At 43.3% G+C, this 19,261-nt stretch overlaps 1 protein-coding gene across 4 annotated transcripts; it reads left to right on the top strand.

The window, feature by feature from the left end:
* The first annotated feature begins 36 nt into the window (after positions 1 to 36).
* On the top strand, positions 37 to 19,261 carry PACC1 (proton activated chloride channel 1). Of its 4 annotated transcripts, none has more exons than XM_048299813.1 (8): positions 37 to 145; positions 3,776 to 3,872; positions 5,359 to 5,568; positions 7,588 to 7,742; positions 8,587 to 8,729; positions 13,902 to 14,046; positions 17,017 to 17,121; positions 18,566 to 19,261. In XM_048299813.1, the coding sequence occupies exons 1-8, from the start codon at positions 110 to 112 to the stop codon at positions 18,725 to 18,727; spliced, it is 1,053 nt and encodes a 350-aa protein (XP_048155770.1). In that variant the 5' UTR covers positions 37 to 109; the 3' UTR covers positions 18,728 to 19,261. The 4 variants fall into 4 exon arrangements, with proteins under 4 accessions (XP_048155770.1, XP_048155768.1, XP_048155767.1 ...); XM_048299811.1 differs by having other exon boundaries at positions 57 to 145; positions 3,713 to 3,872; XM_048299810.1 differs by lacking the exon at positions 37 to 145 and adding an exon at positions 2,890 to 3,368.

Raw genomic sequence — 19,261 nt, 5'->3', positions numbered from 1 at the left:
AGCTCGGTCCGGCCCGGCTCAGCTCGGCCGGCTCGGCCCGTGGCTGCCCCGCCCCGTGCGGTGCCGGCGGGCGCTGCCCGGCCCCCGCGGCGCCGCTCCCGCCGATGCTATGCCAAAGCCAGAGGTGTCCGCATCCTACCAGGAGGTACGGGGGGCCGGGGGGCCGCGGGGCAGCTCGCCGGGCGCCGGTGGCCGTCCCGGGGCTCGCCGCTCGGCGAGCGGGGGCAGCCGGCGCTGTCGCGGAGAGCTCGGCTCGGCGCTGGGTGCCTGGGGCGGCAGGCGGCACCTGCGCCGAAACCACCGCAGGTTCGGGTGCGCGCAGCTCCGCGTCCTACCTTTGAACGTGGTTGAAATAGTGGGCAGCGGTTGTTTTCGGTGTGTGAGGTGGGTACAGCTGGACTGTGTGACCGGGGTTTGGTAACAAGGGGATGGTCTGTCGGGTGTGAGAAGCGATTTGGGTACTAGAACTCCCGCATCCGAAACTGAAGAACGCTTTATCACACTGCCAAAAGCCTGAGGCAGCGCCTGGTTTGCATATCAATGTACAGGCTCAGCAACCCGACTTCCTTGCTCGTTCCTATCTCTCCTAGTAGGCATACAGGCTATTTGTGCCAAGTTCAGCAGCGGTAGAGAGTTACTGCAGAGCACTTTTGTTTGCATCTTGCAGGCAAAAGGAATGTAGATATTTTCCTTCCCCTGCATGTGACGGGTAGTTCGAGGTTCAGTTTTAATACATTCTAATTTAGTGTAGTACTGTCTGTTTAGTTTCAGCTTCTGGTTTTCTTGCCAGGCTTGGAGGCATTGGAAGGTGATGAATCAGCAGATCAGCTAAAGGCCTGTATGAACAAGTTCTCCTTTTATTTAAGGGGTTTTTATCCAGTAGGAGGGTTTTAGCCCAGGACTATCAAGATGGAATTTACTTACGTGCTTGTACATAGAGGAGGTACTTGAGAGAGTTAATGAAGCTGCACTGATGCCTGAAGTGTGGACTGGACTATGCACGTTATGTTTCCACCTTGAGTATCAGCCACCACTGACACTGCTCCATATGTTTAGGTTTATCTCAAACTGTGGCACGAGTCAAGAGAGGGTGTGTGTGTAAGTGCAGTACCTGTGTGCTCATCCCTTCTCTGGCACCTGCCGCAGTCTTTGTTGCTTCTGTCCCTAGCAGGACTGCACAAATATCTGGAGTTGCCTTTTCTGAGCTTCTGTTTCAGTGCTTTTCCGTGTGCAGGACTGAAAAAGAACTGCTGGGACATGGGCAGGCTCCTGCAGTTTTTTCTCCCTCAGCTGTATGTGCTGAACCCAGAGGAATCCTGAGTGAAGGTCTGTTTCATGCCCTTCCTGCCCTTGACATCCTCTCCTGTTTCTGCATCTTGTTGCAAGCTTAACCACCCTGCAATCTGTGTTCCTTCTGATTGGCACCACGCTTCACTCCTTTATCAAAAATACCACGTAGAAAGAGCTGGCATGTGAGGGTGAATCTGGTTGGCATGCTCCAGGTTCACTGTTGGCAGAATTCCTGAATCTAAGAGGAGCGACAAGTGTGAACTGGAATCAGCTGTCCTGGCTTCCCCATCACCAGGAGACTGTAGCTCAGTGTGTGTGTGAGGTGTTGGGTCTGTAGATCTGTGCTGCCCTGCCTTGCAGAGTCAGGATGCTGTGTGCTGCTCAGAGCGCAGTGCCTGAGCCATGCACAGCGCTGGCATCTTGGTGACCTCAGTTCAGGTGTTCAGGATCTGCAGTAAAATATAGTTATTTTTAGGGAGCAGGTGTTACACATCAGCTCAACCTCCTCACTGCACCTGAAGCAATGTTAGTAGTCCTGCTCTTGCCTGGCTGTCCTTCTCTGGCTTTATGTGTGTAAAGCTTATGAAACATTGTGAACAGAGATAAGAAAACATAGTTGCATATTGTTTGGGGTTTTGTGGTTTGTTTCTAAGGAGTGCTGAAAGGTTGTGCTTTCTGAGCTTTTCACAGAATCATTTAGTTTGGGAGTTAGTTCTAAGATCATCTTTCTTCTGCTTGTTGGAAAGAATTGCTATAGGTCCTCTTGGAAGGATAAGAAATGTTGCATGTTCTGGTTTTTTTTGAACTTGTGTTGGGATCTCCTTGCCATCGGGAATAGAATTCACTTACCCTCCCAATAACCTCAGTCAATGAGGTGCCTGTACCTGGGGAATCAGAGAGGTGTGGGATTCGGCTGAGGAGCTTTGTAACTTGCATTACATTTGTTGGGTCAGCTCTGGTATCACCATTTTGCACAAGTATAATTGGAACTGTCTTCTTAGCTGATTTAGTGAAGTACAAGAGGTTCCATGAGTACTTTTCTTGGGTCAGAATAGCTTATTTTGGGTCAGGTAAACAAACAGAACCAGCATGTTTCTACAAAAAGGAGCAGAGTGTTAATTTTCCCTTATTTGATGGTGGTAATTGAAAAAGGTATCATCAGTTGGACCCTGGTAAGAGTCTTGCAAGTGAGCTGAGTTTTTAGCCTGGAAGTTACCTGTTCACTTCTTGCTTCATGCTAAGGGAAATCATGCTTTATTTATGTACTAAGCATTTAACAACAACCAGGTAACTGCTTTCATCTTGCTTTGCATGGTGGAAATGAGCACAGAAATACAGCAGGAGGTGATGGAGACTTTACGTCAGACTTTGAAGATGTGAAGTGAGCAGACTCTTTCCTAATAGGTGCTAATGATGATCTGGCAATAGTATAATGGTGATTTCAGAACTGAATTAAAGTTGGGTGAAATAAAAGCACTTCCTTATGGATACATGCACGTTGCTGTTGAGTAAGTTAGGAGTGTGATGTTTAATAGCATTCAGTGCAGCTGCTGCGTTAACTGTGCCCCCATTTTCCTTGAAACAGGAGCAAAGCTAATGTGATGTGCTGCAAGCTCATGCCCTGCTTTGCATTGTTGTAACCTCTGTGTCAGTTCCCACCACGAAAGAAGACTTGGAAAACATACAGGAGATACTTAATATTTATAATGTTTAGAAACTGTAGTGCTTCATGACCTCATGTGATGCGTATCGGATGTGACAAGCTTCTGACTCTGATGGAAGTGGCCTGGCAGTTGGAGCCTGGAGTTCTGAATAGCAAAACAAGAAAACATGTGGTCTCTGTTGGTGTTTCAGAAACACTAGAAGCTAATTACCTGCATAGCCACTAATATATAATAATCTGCACAGTGAGATCAAATAAGGACCAGAAATACAGAGATGCTTGACTGTTGTCTCATGATGACCCACCCACCTATGTGGCTGAGACTGTATTCCAGTGGCTTGCTCGAACACCTGTCAAAATGCATCTCGTGCTTTTTGCACCTCTTTATTAAGAAGTGCTAATGCTCTGTTTGCTGGTATGTGCTGTGGTTTCTTTATGCCTAAAAATATATTCTTCAGTGACAGAACCAAGTTCCTGCTTATTTCAGAGAACATTGTCCTAATTGGGGGTTTAAAGTGTGTTGGAGCTGCCAGGGAAATAATTACTTTGATCTTGAATGGAAAGATGATGTTATTGTTGAAGCAGCAGGGTAGAAGTAGGTTAAATTTGCAGCATGCAAGTCACTTAATTTTTGTCTCTAAGTCTACAGAAATGTGGCTTTTGTCTTGTGAACAAGTGGAACAGATGTTGGGTGCTCTTGGACTGGGGGCATGGTTTTGTGTGTTTGGTTAGTTGGAGCCTCTTTTATTTGTACCATAGAAATTCCAACAATTGCAAGTTGAGAGCATGTTTGGAAATTGAACCACTGTTTTAACTACACAGCTGAGTGAAGATGTGGAGCGAGTATCTGAAAACCCAACAGAGGAGAGAGAAGGAGAGATGGAAGTTCATGAAGATTCCAGCTCTGTTATTTTACCAGGTGAGAACTATTGACCCAGAAATTACTGATTTTTAGGGCCTGTTAGCTGCTGCTCTGTGTGGCTTTGGTTGTTTTGGTTTTCTTATTTTATTGCACTTCTGAAAGCAAACAAAACACTAAATTACAAACACTAAATTACTTATTTTATATGAGTCAGTACTGAGGGAAAGCCAAGGAGGTTTTCCAAGGACTAATAGGAGAATATTTCTTGGTCACGAACTGTGCTCAATCAAAACAGGTTCAGCACATCTGGCTCTGAGAGAGCTTAGTATGTCATCTTCCTTTATGTTGAGTATTACCTGAGTGGCAGTGGGTTGCAGGCAGAGTCTGTGTGAGATTTACATGAGCAAGATGCAGTATTGAATAGACAAGCTTTTAAACAGACTCTTTGTTAAACTGCTTTTGGAGAGCATGGAGCAGTGTTAAATGGGCTTATTGCAGCCCAGGTGTAGGCACTGAGGTTAGCCAGCCTGAAAGGAGTATGGCCTAAGCACCTTGCAGCTGTTCAAGACATTTGTTTCAGCAGTGCAGTTTTATGCATGTTAATGTCTTGGCTGCCATCTCCTGGCATGTAACTTGCCCATGGACCTTTGTGAGTGGTTATGTGTGCAATTAGGTTTACTAGAAGGTTCATGTTCGCTGTAGGGAGGAGCAAACACCAAACTGTGCTATTAGAGTTGGAGAGCAGCGTGTGGCATGGCCTGAGAGGGCCTGACTCATTCAGTGACACCACACAGAACAGTCAGCAGGAAGCATGGCTGCTTATTTCCTTTCTTATGTTGAGTTTTAGTGCTCCTTTTGTGTATTCAGCTGTATATTGCTCATGACCAAGATGTGATGCGTAACTCAAGAGTACAGGAACCTTTATCCTTGAAAGTATTGCCCAGAGAATAAGGTTTGAAGGAAAGGAGACTCTGGGAGAATTGGGTCAGTCTTTTTCTAGCTGTAATTGGAAAAATCCTTCTATGAAAGCCTTTAACATGCACAAGGAGTTATGAACTAGAGTGAAGTCACTTTAGTGACTTCTGCCATGGTGGAGATGCACTGCAGAGAGCTGGACATGAGCATTAGAATATTAAATCACTCCTCTGATGCCTGTGCTGAGTGTGTGAAAGAATCGCTTCAGACTGGAAATGGAGGGAAAGGAGTTGTTTTTTCCAGAAGCAAAGAATTGACCATCAACAGACTTTCTTGTGAACTTTAAACTTTGTTTCTGAGTTGTCCTTGAAAACAAACCTCACTTCCTGCCTGCAGTGGCCTTAAGCAGAGTACCAAATTCCAGCATGTGAAAAGTCTTAGGATGATTACATCTCACACTTGAGAAGGAAGCATCTGCCTGACTGATGATAAAAACCAGATTTAGGTGTTTTTTTAAATCAAGCTGAGTTTGAGGCTTACTTTCCCCTCACATGATTGATCTTTAAAGGAAAATTCAGCACCAATATCTGTATTTTAAAGTCCCAATCCATATTCTGTTTGGTTCCAGATGGTGAACTGGGTACCACTACCCCTTCTTTGCGTTTCAGCAAGACCTGCCTAAAGAATGTTTTTTCAGTAATTCTCCTGTTTATTTATCTGCTGCTCATGGCTGTAGCTGTGTTCCTTGTCTACCAAACCATCAGTGACTTCAGAGAGAAGCTCAAGCACCCAGTGATGTCTGTCACTTACAAGGAAGTGTCCTTGTATGATGCACCTGGTAAGAGCAATAACAAGCAAAATCGGTTAAGTTCTCATTCATGTTTTCCTTGGATTGTTTGAAATTTTTGGTGGTCATTCTCCAGGGCCGAGAGTGCATATGTTACTTTAATTTCCTCTCCTTTTAATCTAAAATTGTGTTGACTTTGCACAGAAATGTTAACATTGTAGAGGAGATTTTTGGGAGCTTTCATGCCAATAACATGAATGGCAGAAGCTGTGGAGAATTATGCAACATTTGATAGACAAGAAGTGTTTTCAGACTCTAGAACGAGTCCTCTTTTAGGGGAGAAAGATAATTCCTTTTGGAAATATTCCCCAAACTGTATCATTCAAACAGGGTAACACATAGGATGTGTATCAGAAGCTCAGTGCTGCACTGGGCAGTGAGATGCCGTTCACAGTAAAGAAGGTGAATTTCTCAAACCAACCACAAAATAACCACAATGCCACTTCCTACTTCCATCCTGCCTTGTTTACAACATGGTATTACATCAGTAGGCAATGAAAATGTGATGTGACTGCAGGGAACAATGTTGGCATAAAAATGCAGCGTGGCAGCAGAAACTGTTGCAGTTTGCAGGAGGAATGGCTCCACAGGAACATTTTTGAATAGTGAGTTCTGTTGTTATTATTCTTTTTAATTGTCCAGTAGCTGTTCATAAGTAGAGCCATGGTAGCAAGTGCAGCTCAGTCAGCCATCAGTCAGTTTCCAGTTCAACAAGAATACTTCTTCTTTGAAGTGTTACCACATTTTCCAAATACCCACCTCAGTAATTGTGGCTGAAAGGTGAGTGTTTTGAGCTGTTGCCATATTACTGTAGTTGTTTTTCTCTATGGCTAGTTAGGCCCAGCTCTGGAAGTAGTGCCTTGGGTTTGGACCATATGAATCTGACTGTAAGAGCAAGCAAACTCAAGCTTTTCCCCTTATTTGTTTTTTTTTTCTCCATGTGAGCTTTTCATACAGCCACAGGAAGAAAATAAGCAGATTTTAAATAAGCAAAGCAGCATACATATTAATCTGAAAGTATTGTTGGAGATCCCTGCAGATCAGAGAACTAAATTAATGTAGTCCTTCAGTTTATTGCTCTGTTAAAATGATGAGAGGGCAAGTTGTAAGCATGGAGCTCTGAAGAAAGGCTGATATTTGCTGAGTGCTTTGACATCTCACATTTTGGTGGACAGGTCCTCTCAGTTGTGTGAGTTAATTATATCTAATCAATCACACTCTTTTTAAAAATAAGTTGGACAAGATTATCTTCCAGCAAGCTTGTTTCAGTAATAAATATGGCATAGCTGGTGTAAAAGGATTTTGGGATCTGGTTCTTGTATTTTGCTAGCCTTCCAAAGCTGAGGTGGCTGAGGTTGTTTGAATGACATATCTGAGTTTCCATCCAGGTGGACTAGTAGCCTGCCTACCCAGTGATGTAAATAATAAGGGATGGCAGCAGTGAGTGTGTGTTTGATGGCTTTGATTTCTTGCATGATGTCACATTCAGTTAACAGAAGATGCTGTATTCTGAGGAGCATCTTTTTGCTTCTATTAGCTCAGCCAGTGACCTTTGATCTGTCTTGTATGGTATGTACATTATTTCCAATTAACATTTGATGTGTTGAATGCTACTATCTGAAAACTAAGGCACTGCATGTCCCATTTGATGCCCCCTAACTTATTTTACAGATTCACCTGGGGTGAGAGGGACTGATGGATTAGCTGCTGGCTTGTGAGAAGACTAGGGAGACTAGCTTCTAGGGACCTTGAATTGTTGTAACAGAATGTGAACCGTGATTTTTTTCCAATGCATCGTGGTGGTTCTGTCCTGATGCTTTTGTCTGTTTTTGCTTTTGATGCTGGTGCTTTTGTCCTGCTCCAGAAAAATGTAGAACTGCATGGTTTAATTTGATTGTTTTGTGGGATCTTAAGGATAGGTCAGTATCCTGTGGGATTAAATTCCAGAATGAAAATCTGTGTACTCAGGAAGGAAATCAGTGCTCTGCAATGTTTTTTTTCCCCAACCAGGTATTGCCTTTTACCCAGGCAAGGCTCGGCTGCTTAGCTGCAAACATCATTACTACGATCACATTCCACCTCTGATAAATCCAGGTCAGCCAGGAGATATTGAATGCACCACTCAGAGGATCAACTACACAGATCCTTTTACTAATCAAACTATGGTAATAACAATATAATGGTACAAAGCTTATTCAGTATGGGTTTTTCTGCTTATAATCTTATTGGAAAGTAAAAGTATGTACTGTGCTGTAAAGAAATCCATGCTTCTGGTTTGGTTTTTTATAAGCCATCTGTCATTTTGTTTTCAGAAATGTAAAAGACCCCAGTCAGTGTGCATGTGTGTTATGGAAGATCAGCTGTCCTGTGGGTGTGTTCAGCACAGAAACCTTAATGGGATAAAATAAGGCATTTTTCACAGTGAAACTCTCACTTCATTCTTCTCCTAAATGAACTGGGAAGCATTTTCCTCGATACTGTAAATCTAGTTTTGATTGAAAGCAGTATCAGTACCCATTAAAGAAGGATAGGTAATCTCTTTTTGTATGTTTGCTGGGAATTCATACATGAATTCCTGCTAGGAATTACATACCATGTTTGTCACACTTGGAAGAATCCCAAATGGCACCAGGTGTTTCATTACACTGAAATGCTGTGAGCCAGCAAGGTGGGGGTACATTGAGTGATAGAGTGTCTTAAATTACCCTTAGAAGTGCAGGGAAGCTTGCTTCTGTATAAGCAAATGCCCAAAACCCACAAAGGACCATATTTAATGCTTAAATATTAATATTTAAACACTGAATCTTGATGTAAAGACCTCCTTTTTAAACTAAAAGGAGGGACTTAATTGGCATTCTTGTTAGGTATTTTAATAGATGTGTACTTAGTAGCACATCTATTAAAATCAGTGTGTATTAGATTTCTGTAGAGTATTAGTGCCAGATGGCAAATTAATGAACAGGAAATGAGGATTCCTTTGCTCCTCTCACCATCTCTGTTTGCTTACAGAAGTATGCTTTGGTTGTTCAAGGCCCTCGCGATGTGAAGAAGAGGGAACTGGTGTTTTTGCAGTTCCATTTAAATGAAACAGACCAAGATTTTAGTGCCATTGACTACCTGCTGTTTTCTTCTTTCCAAGAGTTTGTCAGCAGGTATGTAAAGGGGGGATGAGCCTGTGACTGCACTGAACTTGCTGTCACAATAATTGTGAAAGTAGGGCTTTTTCAGTGAAAATCAGAGAGGCTTTTATGTTGTTTTTAATATTTGGACTATGTTGGTGCTCTTTCATGTCTTTGTTTACTAATCTGACCTTTAAAAATGTACTGAGGGCTTTTTCCAGTGACAAAAACTGTTCTTCAGCTGGGCTTAAACCATTTGTTGCTGCACTTTCTAAAAGTTTGGAGTTTGTGCTGGCTTCCTGCTGTCTGCTGCTGTGGGTGATCAGGAAGTGTGCTGTCCTGGGTAGTGTGTCAGGAAGTGCACCAAGAACATTAATATTCCTGTACCATTTGGGGGGTTTTTAAAGCAATTACTGTAAAGGTCAGATCCCCAGGTTGATTTATTGTGATTTCATTGAATGATTAACTTTGTTTCTTTGTATTACTGGCTTTATGTAAAATTCTACAGAATGATATAAATTTATATATGGAGTTTTCAAAATTGCTTCATATTGGTTTGACATTGGTACCATTGGAGTATCTAATCTACCTTCTTCTAATTTTAACAAGAATGGAATTAATCCTGTCTTGAACTTTCAAGAAAGACCCGCTCTTTTTCCCACCTTTTGAGAATGAATTTTGTACTTAATTGTTTAATTTTTACTGTAATTTGAATTCAGGTTCTGTTCTTCCCTCTGTGATCCAGATTAAAAGTTAGGCAAGAAATATTAGTCACAGTGAAGCCTGATAGAAAGCCTTAATTTGGTAATAGATGCTCAGTGAAAAAGGGACAGGGGATAAAGGACATATGCAAAACAAAATTAGGGGAGGGAGGGAAGAGAACAGATTTTATTGTAGCAAGGCCTTCTCAGGGGCTTGGACATGGTCAGACTGGTGCTTTTCAAATGGATCAAAGACTGGAAGTGTTCAGACATGATACCTCTGGGTGGCCAAAGACCAGTTAGCTGGATTTGCCTTTTACAAAGCATTTCTAAGAGATCCTAAGTCTTTAACTACTCTCTGTAATTGTGCTAAAACACCTCATAAAATGTTAATGCTCCGGATATTTTAGGCATTGATATTTTAGGGTGAGAAAATACCAGTTAAGAGTGGTGGTGTAGAAGGTGCTGCTTGCTCCTTACATGTTGTTTTTTTCTGGTTTTATGTCTTGTGCTCTGGTTAGAAATGCTTGCAGTGGGACCAATTGCAGCAAGGTGCTCAGCCCTTTCTATATTGCCAGACACAAGCCCTGTCTGAGACCACCCCTGGTGCTGCACCTGGCTTGGGGCAGGATGAACCAGCTACCAAGCCACAGCTCAGTCTGTGCATCCTCAGGCCTTGGAAGCCTCATGGGAAATGGGGATGTTTGTTTGGGGATGCGTCCTTTGTGCTTGCTTGGGGCAGGTAGTAGGGGAATGGGAGTTAAAATTAGTTTTGAACTAACCCAGGTGAATGGTAAAATTGGGAAGGGAATGAAGGATTTAGTGGTAAATGATCTGCATGTCTAGGTGGAATACAGGAAAAGAACCAGCTGTGGGCAAGAGGCCAGTGGTGTCTCTTCTACAGCATCCTCCAAAGCTTGGTACAAATGACATGGCTTGTCTTGCTCAGTGCTGTGTTTGCTGTCCTGGCATCCTGGGGCATGAACTTGGGCTCAGGGCAGGTTGGGAGTTTACATTTCTCCTGACTATGAAAAGTGCATGTGAAACTGCACTGTGTATGTGGAGAGAACTCGTTCTGTCCAGCTTCCAGCAGAAGAGAAAATAGAAACAATTTCTTGTTCATCAGCAGATGCTAAATTTAGCTGATGGGAAGTCTGGATTAAGAGATCTGTAGAAACTGTTGTGTGTCCTTCCATACAGCCTCTAACAACTTCAGTTACTGGCCTCTGTTAACTGCTTTTCCTGACAAAGTGTCTCACTGGTTATGAGAGCCCAGAACAACACTGTGCCCAGCAGTTCATGTACAGTGTCATCAGAGGTGCCACAAGCAATACAAAAATGGCATCTAGAGACTTGTACATTTAAGAGATTTTTTGTGGTGTAGTAAGTGCTGAGGACTTGAGCAAAGTCCACTCGTTTCTGTCAAGGGCTTTATTCTCTGCAGCTCTTCTGTTAAAATTGGATCAGGCTCCATGAAACTGGCACTGCTCACTGGTTTTGTTCTGCTCTCCACAGAACACTGCTGCACTGTGTGCTGTTGTTGGCCTCTGAGCTGGAGGGAGATGCTGCTGGCTTCTTTTCTTTTTCTTTTTGTTTTCCTTTTTTTTTTTAAGGCAGTGGCAGCTGCTATCTGTGCCATATTAATTGGAGGGAGGGAGGGAAATAATGAAACCCTTGCAAATTACCCAAAAAGTGTGGCTAAAAATACAAGTTCCGATCCTGAACTGTCATTAGGATAATACATGGGGTTTAGAAGAAAATCCTCTGAATATACTCCTGGCAAAACAGTTGTTAGTGTAGCATGTCCCATAACTTATGGTCCTGTGGAATGAAGGATACCAGTATGAACAGATCAGAGATGATTTAAGGGTCTAAACAGAGCTCCATGTTCATATCTCTGATCTGGATTGCTGCATGCAGAGAAATACAGCATAAAAGGACTTTTGGTACCACACCAGCCTTTATTAGATGTCATGGCTGTTTGACAGTTTGCTGCTCTGGGGAGATGCAAAAGCAATAAACACAAATTAGGTTTGAACCACCCGTGGGTTTGGCTCTTGCTGTTGCATTAGAATCTGCTGGTGGGATGTCCTAAAACTTCCTCTGGCTCACATGGGGCAGTCCATAGAGACTGGTGTTAGAAGGATCCTCTGCAGCACTACAGCCCAGTCCAGAAATAGGTTAGTGACTCCCACAGATGAAAAAAAAAAAAAAAGAGAAAGGAAAAAAGGAAGGAAAAAAAACCAAACAGCAACAAAAAAAAGAGGTGCAGCCTGTGTGGGTTGTCTGTCTTTGGTGTGAAGAGGGAATTAAAAGAAACTGCCTGGAGAACTGTTTTTTGGCTTAAAATCCCTTGCCTGTCTTGTGTTCACTTGCTTGTGTGTGGTTTTAAAGCTTTGTTATTTGCCCTCTGCTATAATTTGTGCAAATCTTGTGCCTCTCCGCTCTGCTCCTCCTGTCCGCCCCCCTTTTTTCCCCTCATTTTATGGCAGTGGTCTGGATTATGGGCACATGCAAGGAGATGCCTTCTCAGATCACTTCTCCACAGCTTCTCCTAAGATATTATTAATCCTTCTTTTTCAAGCCTACAATTACTGTTGAAGGCAGAGCATACTGCTGCTGTCTGCTGCCATGGGAGTTGTGGCTGTAACACTCAGCTCTGCGTCATAACTTCCTGCCTCATTTTTCCATGTTGGCTTGGAAAGCTTTTCTGGGATGCCGTATTTAGCCAGACATTAGGCATATGACTGGCTGGCAAAGTGCTAATTATGTATGTTCCTCTTGAATGGCAAAGCACTCCAGAGCTCCTCCGTGCTGTGCCCTCAGCTGCTGCTCTGCCCACATCCCGAGGGGGGAAGCAGTGGTTGTATTAGGTGTTCCCATGTCACTAGTTTGTTCTGGTGAGGAGCAGGCTTTGTCCTTAGGCTCTGCCCACATCATTCCTAGGGGAGGCAGAGAGGTGCCATCCTGTTGGGGTTACTAAACAAGCACCTGATGTGACAAATAAAGATATTGCTAACTTCCCAAAACACCCTTGGAACGGCATGTGTCTTGATGGGTAGCAAAGCATGTTAGTTTTTCTTCCCAGAAACCCTTCTCTTTTCTGTGCATGTGCCCAGTGGAATTCTGTGTTTGGGCCCATTGCCTGAAGCCCTGATTTGAGCAATGGCTTTGCTGGGTTTTGCCCTCCCATGGACACGTGTGTATTCATCTGTTAAGTCTGAGCAGGTGGTGTACAGAGTAGCCATCAATGTGATGATATTTGTATCAGTGCAGTCCTTTTGGTCCTTGTAGATAAAGGCATCTTGATTTGCAGGAAGAAAAGGAGCCTTGAGTTTAAAAACTAAGGAGAAAAGACAGGAAAAGTACAAATCCAGTCAGTGCTGGAGAGTTCTTCCTGATTGGCCTGTTCTGGGACAAGAACTTGCTTCTTCACCTCTGCTTTTCATATCTACTTCTTTTCGTCTTTCTCCTGGAAGACCAAAACACGTTAATCTCCTAAAAGACCCAGTCATGCACACCCTCTGCCATAAAAGCAAAGAATCCTCTTTCCCTTCTCCTAGGTGGATAGATTTAGTCTGGATCAAAACCCTCTCCCTTCTTCTAAGGACCAACATACCCTGGCATATCTCTACAACCTGAAATCTGTCTTTAGTAAAAATAGACTTTAATGATTCATGACTTACCACAGTGGGCTTATTTCAGAGGGATGACATGAAAGTGGCTGAAATCACAGTACTGAGGCTCTCCAAGGAAATAGCATGGTTAATTCACTACATCCTGTGCAGCTGGTAGAGAAGAGGTGGAGACCAGATATGCCTTAAAGCTCCCTCTTTACTGCTTGCAGCATGAGGGATGTTGGAAGCCTTAAAATGGCTTACAGTCACGGTATTAAAAGACAAAACCCAAACCAAAACACACAAAGCAATCCTGCTGTTCTGAGGGCTGCAAATAGCTGTGATTGCATATTGGGAAAACAGTTATTGCAGGTGGGAGCCTTACACCAAAGCTACAGTCTTTCCAAAATAATAGGAATATCCCAAATGTAAATTTCGAAGCATTTTAAGCATGTCTGCATTGCAACTGGTTTATTTGGCAACCAGAAATGAGGAGAAGCACCCTGTCCTTCCTCTAGGTTCTTCCTTCTGTCTCTTGCTTCGTAACATGGTGATGAGTTGTTTCCAGAGGTCCTGGCTCTGCTCCTTTCTGTCCCAGAGGTGACAGATGAGCAGAGCTGAACTCCCCTGTGAGGCAGAACAATCCCTACAGGCAGGCAGAACTCCGGGGTCGTAGGGCACCAGGTAAGTCCTCTGCAGCTAAGGATGCACGAATGAAGTGCTGCCATTAATGAAAACATCACTACACCCAATGGTTTAGATACATTGAATTTAGCAGGTGGAGAATAAAAGGAATTGTGAAAGTAGTTTGAAGTGCCTGTAGGTCTGACATTCTCCTGCCTACAGTGCTCAGTTTGGTCAATAAAGTGACGCTCTTTTCCTTTTAGTCCAGAAAAAGCAAAATTCATGAAGGACTGTGAAAGTTCATACTCCAGCTGGAAGTTTTCTGGAGGCTTCCGGACTTGGGTCAAGATGTCCTTGGTCAAAACAAAAGAAGAAGATGGTAGTGAGACTGTTGAATTCAAACAAGAGGTAAAAAGAAAAAAAAGTTCTCATAATGTTTTGGGAGTTTGGTTTTTGTTTCATTGCATCCATTACACCACTTGGCACTGAGCAGTTTTGGCTCTAGTTACTCCCATTGTTTCTCAACAAGGAGGGATTCTGTAAAAGTGTGAATGTCTTGATGTGCTCAGCTGTTGGTGTGGCCTAGTGACCCAGCTCAGGAAAACTTCTGCTGACAGGGAGGCCAGAAATCCAGGCCTCAAATGGGTTATGACACCTGAGGTGAGGGTCCAAAGAGATGAACATAGAAATATTAGCACAGCTACCTACAGTTCAAGGTGGAGAACAATTGCCAAGGGAATTGTCTAAATAACAGCTACTGTTGGAAAGAGGTATTGTTTAGATTGCCAGTGATGTTAGGATAAAGAGGTAAATGTAAGTCTTGTATCCTTTGTAGCATTCTCATGTCTGCTTTTTGTTTAAGTTTGGAATTTTTAGCTGCTGAGTGTCCTTAGAAACATGGAGTAACTTCACTTCTTGCATCATTTACAACTAGAAAATATGCAGGTGGAAGATGAAAACTTATCTAGAGAGGAAATGAGCCTGACTTTCATTCCTGTTCTGTTCACATTAATGCACAGGAAAATAATTGTGTTTTGAGTTTGTTTTTCTTCCAGTGTTGGTTGGAAAGGAAGTGTCTCATCAGTGGTGAAAAATGAGGATTTTAAGAGCTGTCCTTTCCAGAGGGTGTCTCTTTCAGAGACTATACTTTCTCTTAGTCCATGGTACTCTTGGAAAGAGTGTTCTGGGGAGAGCCAAATGAAGCAGAATATCCAGTTCTATCTTTAGTTCTCACAGTTAGGTGTTACATGGCACAGCCTTAAGGGAAGAGCAGAGCTGTGACTGTGAGAGGGGTATCCTCCTGCTCTACTAGAGAAGGACAGGAGGCAAATCCCAGAGTCACGCAAGTCTCAAATTAATGCCTTGGTTTGGAGGAGAGGAAAGAATGCATCAGTCTGCTGCTGCCATGTAAGCACTGACAGTAAGACAATTGTCTGTCTGTCCTTCATTACCTACAGCTCTGTATCACTTGCCATTTGGTGCTTACCAAGTATAGGATTTTTGAAAGTCCTCCTTTGTGTGCCCAAGTCTAACATGTCTCAAAGTGGAAACAAAAGGCTGGCTCAAATTCAGGAAAAAATGAGCTTTTTGTGACCATAAACATCTATTTAGTCCTGCAGTTATGGACTCTGATCATCAGAGTAAGTGAACACTGTTGCTGGTTTGGGTTTTCTGTTTGTTTTGTGGGTTGGTTGGTTTGTTTGTTTTTAATAAAACCTATGAGCCAGGAATGAGATCCCTATTAATAATACAGCAGATACTGAAACAGCTCAGACATAAATTGCACTTGCTTTGTTTGACAGTACAACATGGGCTCAAATTGCACCAAGAAGTCCATTAGCCTTTCAAACCCAAACCTGGGAGCTGGCATACTGGAAAGATGGATACAAATACTAGGTCAAACAGAACAGTCTCTCACTCTGCTAATTAGCCCAGCAGTCATTCATTTGTATTTTCTTCCTTCCCCATTGCCTTCGTTTGCCCTTGTGTGCTGTTTGTTTTCTGGTGTGCAGTTTTCTTGGATGAGTGTGGTTGGGGTGCTGGTAGCCTGCAATAAGGAAATGAGCTGTACAAGTGTGGGGCAAGCCTGCAGCAAAGATGTTTGACCAGAAACCAGGGGGTGGGGAAGCTCCCATATGCTCTGAGTGGCCATAAACAGTGTTCTAGCTCCTGCTTCTGCTTGTTCACAGCCTAAAATCTGTTCAGGGCAGGGACTGGGGAGCAGACTGAGAGAAGCCCCGAGGTATTTGTAAAGAAACTGCACCATGGTAGATGGGAGGCTTTTGTAGCAGTGGGAAGGCTTGTAAGGAGATGAAGAAAGTGGTCTGCTTAAAGACTTCCAAATCAGCCTTCCTCTGCCTGGGAAACTGGGCTCACAAAACATGGAAAAGGCGTGTTCTTCCATCATACGTCTCATCTTCATGTCACAACACTGATATGAAGTCAAAGTGCTCCTGGATTCATTGCTTCCAGCACAGAATGAAACAACTGCAGGACGAGCAGCAGTACTCCCCTCTGCATGCACCAAGATGTAAACACTTCTCTGAGGGTTGAAGAAGGGAGAAGCCCTTCCACCACTGTGCTTTCCTGAGGTCCCTGTGTGGCTCTTGGGCAGTTTGTGTTGTCCCCTAGGAGCAGGGGTCAGTTCAAACTGTGTTGGTTACTGCCTGTGTACGAACCCTGTGTAGTTCCCCCCTGGGCTGGGGGCAGGTGGTACAACACAAATGTTTTCCTGGGGCCTGATATCTTAATATTTTCCTGGTTGTGGTTCTTGAGACTCTGGTTTCATGTGGCTGTAACACAGTCTGGTATCCTAACCCAGTTCCCTGTTGGAATTGTGTTACAGCTCTGCTGGGCAACATGTTTCAAGTGGTGACCTAGTTAATGGGCAGTACTGGGAAGTATGGGTTGGTTGTTAACACCTGGGCTTCTTTCCTTCCATGTTCATTTGGCACTTGTTGGAATCTTCTAGTTTATTCTACAGCTGATTTTTCAAAAAGAAGGAATCTTCTTTTTGACCACCATTGTGTGGTTCTCTGGCAAATAAAACTAATTTAACATTCATTCATGAGAACTTTCCAAAAGTTGTATTATTGCAAGTAAATGAATTTTGGAAATTAGTTTTCCCCCCTTGAAAGGCAATGTAGAAATGGTATTGTACTGTGATACTGAGTGAGAAATAGGAAAATCATATGAACATGAGACAGAGGGAGGAAACTGCCTTTGCCATATTTTGGCAGCCCATTGTTTTAGGTAGAGAAAGTCTGAGGTGGAAGGTCCCTAAGCAGTCTGGTATTTTCACCTTCTTACAGGCCTTTCTGTTGCACAAAAGACTCATTGTACGGCTAAAGAAAGTAACCTGCACTTTTCTTTCCCCAGACCAGTGTGGTTAACTACATTGACCAGAGAACTAAACCAAGGAGTGACCAGCTGTTTTTTGTGGTGTTTGAATGGAAAGATCCTTTCATACAGACTGTTCAGGACGTGAGTAACCCGCTAGTCCCTTCTTGAACCACTATCTGACTGTGCATGCTCATGGTTTGTGTGAGCATGCACTTGCCTCTGTTACCTCACTCCAAGCAGAAATGCAGAGGAAGGGTGAGGAGACTTCTGAAATTTCAGGCTAGGCTCTTCCTTATGTCCAATAATGCATTGTGTGTGGAGGTCAGGACCACCTGATGCTTTTCTTTGGGCTGGTGACACTCAGCATTCTGCTTGCAGCTAGAGGTACACGAAGCTAAGCAAAGCACCTGTCCCCTGTGTTCTAGCCAAGTGTAGCTTCAGGTCAGGGCTGAACTTTTTGCTTAAGTAAGTCTGCTTGGGTAACCTGATTTAATTACTTTTTAAAATTAATTTACAAGAAACCTAGGCTGAAATAAGAATAATAAAAATAGCCTTGTGCCATTATTAGAATAAAATGTGGTACTGTATTTACCCAACAACCAAGGTCCAGCAGCAGCAAAATCTACAGTGTTGCTGTTTTCTTGCCCAAAACCAGAGTGTGAATGCAGACTGTGTGGGGCAGGAGATGGTCCTGTGCACTCCTGCTGTCCCAGCAGGACCCAGGCACTCCTTGGCCTTTAGAGCCCAGTCCTATTCCCACACCTCTCACTCCTCTCTACCGGGGGGGTTCACTCCTTTGCCACCTCCCAGCTGCAAGCTGCCCTCGATCCAGTGGATTGGGGGTGCTCGTTTCCTCTTGCTGAAGGTCCATAATTCCCAAGCAGTGGCAGCTTTCAGCAAGATTAACAAATATGGGAAGCCTGTTCGAGACCACCTGGCTTAGGGGGATGACCCAGTGACACCGTGCTGGCCAGCCCAAAGTGTGTCCTGCTCCATTGCTGCCTAAGCCTAGCTCTTCCTGCTCCATCGGAAATCCTTGTGCCTAGAGGTGCAAGGAGAACTCCAAACTACAAATAAGCTTAACTATTCTTGAACCAAACATAGCAAAAAATACAAAATAGTGGCTGTAGCTCTGCAGCAGCAGTTGTTGCTGTCAGAAGCTGGTTTAACATTATGCTGCTGTCTTGGTAAAGCTTTCAGTAGTTGCTTCTCTGAGCTTTGTCATCTGGAAGATCTTCAATGTGACTGCTCCTTTTTGTTAATACTTAAATAATACAGTAAGTTTAATCTGTAATTTTAACAATTTAACTGTACCTCCAAAGTTTTAAAACAATTCCTTATTCTGAAATACTCTAAAAGGAATTTAGCAGTCAGTACAAGGTGTGTTTTCTTCCTGATGGCAGGAGTCAGAAAACCATGGTGTGGGGAGAAGGCACTGCAGTCCACCTGTGCAGCATAAAGGAATATGCTGCAAAACACTTCAGTCTGGAAAATGGAGTTGTTTGGTGCTGAATAGGTATAATATATGTGGAATATAACATACATGGAATCAGATGAGGGGACTAATATTTGTCATCTCTTTCAGATTATCACAGCAAACCCCTGGAACATGATTGCTCTTCTTTGTGGTATCTTTCTGGCCCTGTTTAAGGCAGCAGACTTTGCTAAGTTAAGTGTTAAGTGGATGATCAAAATCCGAAGAAGGCATCTGAAGAGGACTCGTCAAGTAACAAACCACATAAGCTGAGGCTAAGGCTGCCTTCTAACTGTTCATAGCAGGAGGGATAGAACATAACTGGAATAAACTGCAGTCAGCAATTAAAGCTGTAAACCAGGTATGTTTTCTTCCAGAGAGATGCTGGCTGGAGGAACAGCCTAGCGAACGGCCTTGGAACTGCAGACGGAGCTAACTCTAGGACAGGTCTAACAAACTCATGCTTTTCTAGTCCCAGTTTAACAAGTTTACCTCAGTGTATGGGGGAACCACAGGGAAAAAAGGGAACTCACTAATGTTCAGAAAGTCATCACTGTAGTAAATGGTGAAAAAGTGGACAGTGTTTGAATGTTTCTCTAACAGACCCTTTAGTTTCTGCATCAGCTGTGAGCTGCACGTAGCACAGTCACTGCCTTGATGGTGCTTAGTGGAAGGCAAAGTACTCTGAAAACATCCTGGCCTCTCTTCTCCAAAGTATGTTTTAAAACAAAATACACTGGAATTCTATTACGTGTCATTTTTGACTTAAAGTACAACAACTTTAATATTAAAAAATATTTCAAGTAA

The sequence above is a fragment of the Corvus hawaiiensis genome, chromosome 3 (genome assembly GCF_020740725.1).
Source record: "Corvus hawaiiensis isolate bCorHaw1 chromosome 3, bCorHaw1.pri.cur, whole genome shotgun sequence".
NCBI classification, from domain to species: Eukaryota; Metazoa; Chordata; class Aves; order Passeriformes; family Corvidae; genus Corvus; species Corvus hawaiiensis.
Note: the sequence above shows the minus strand (reverse complement) of the source record. Positions and strands in the feature narration are given on the sequence as shown.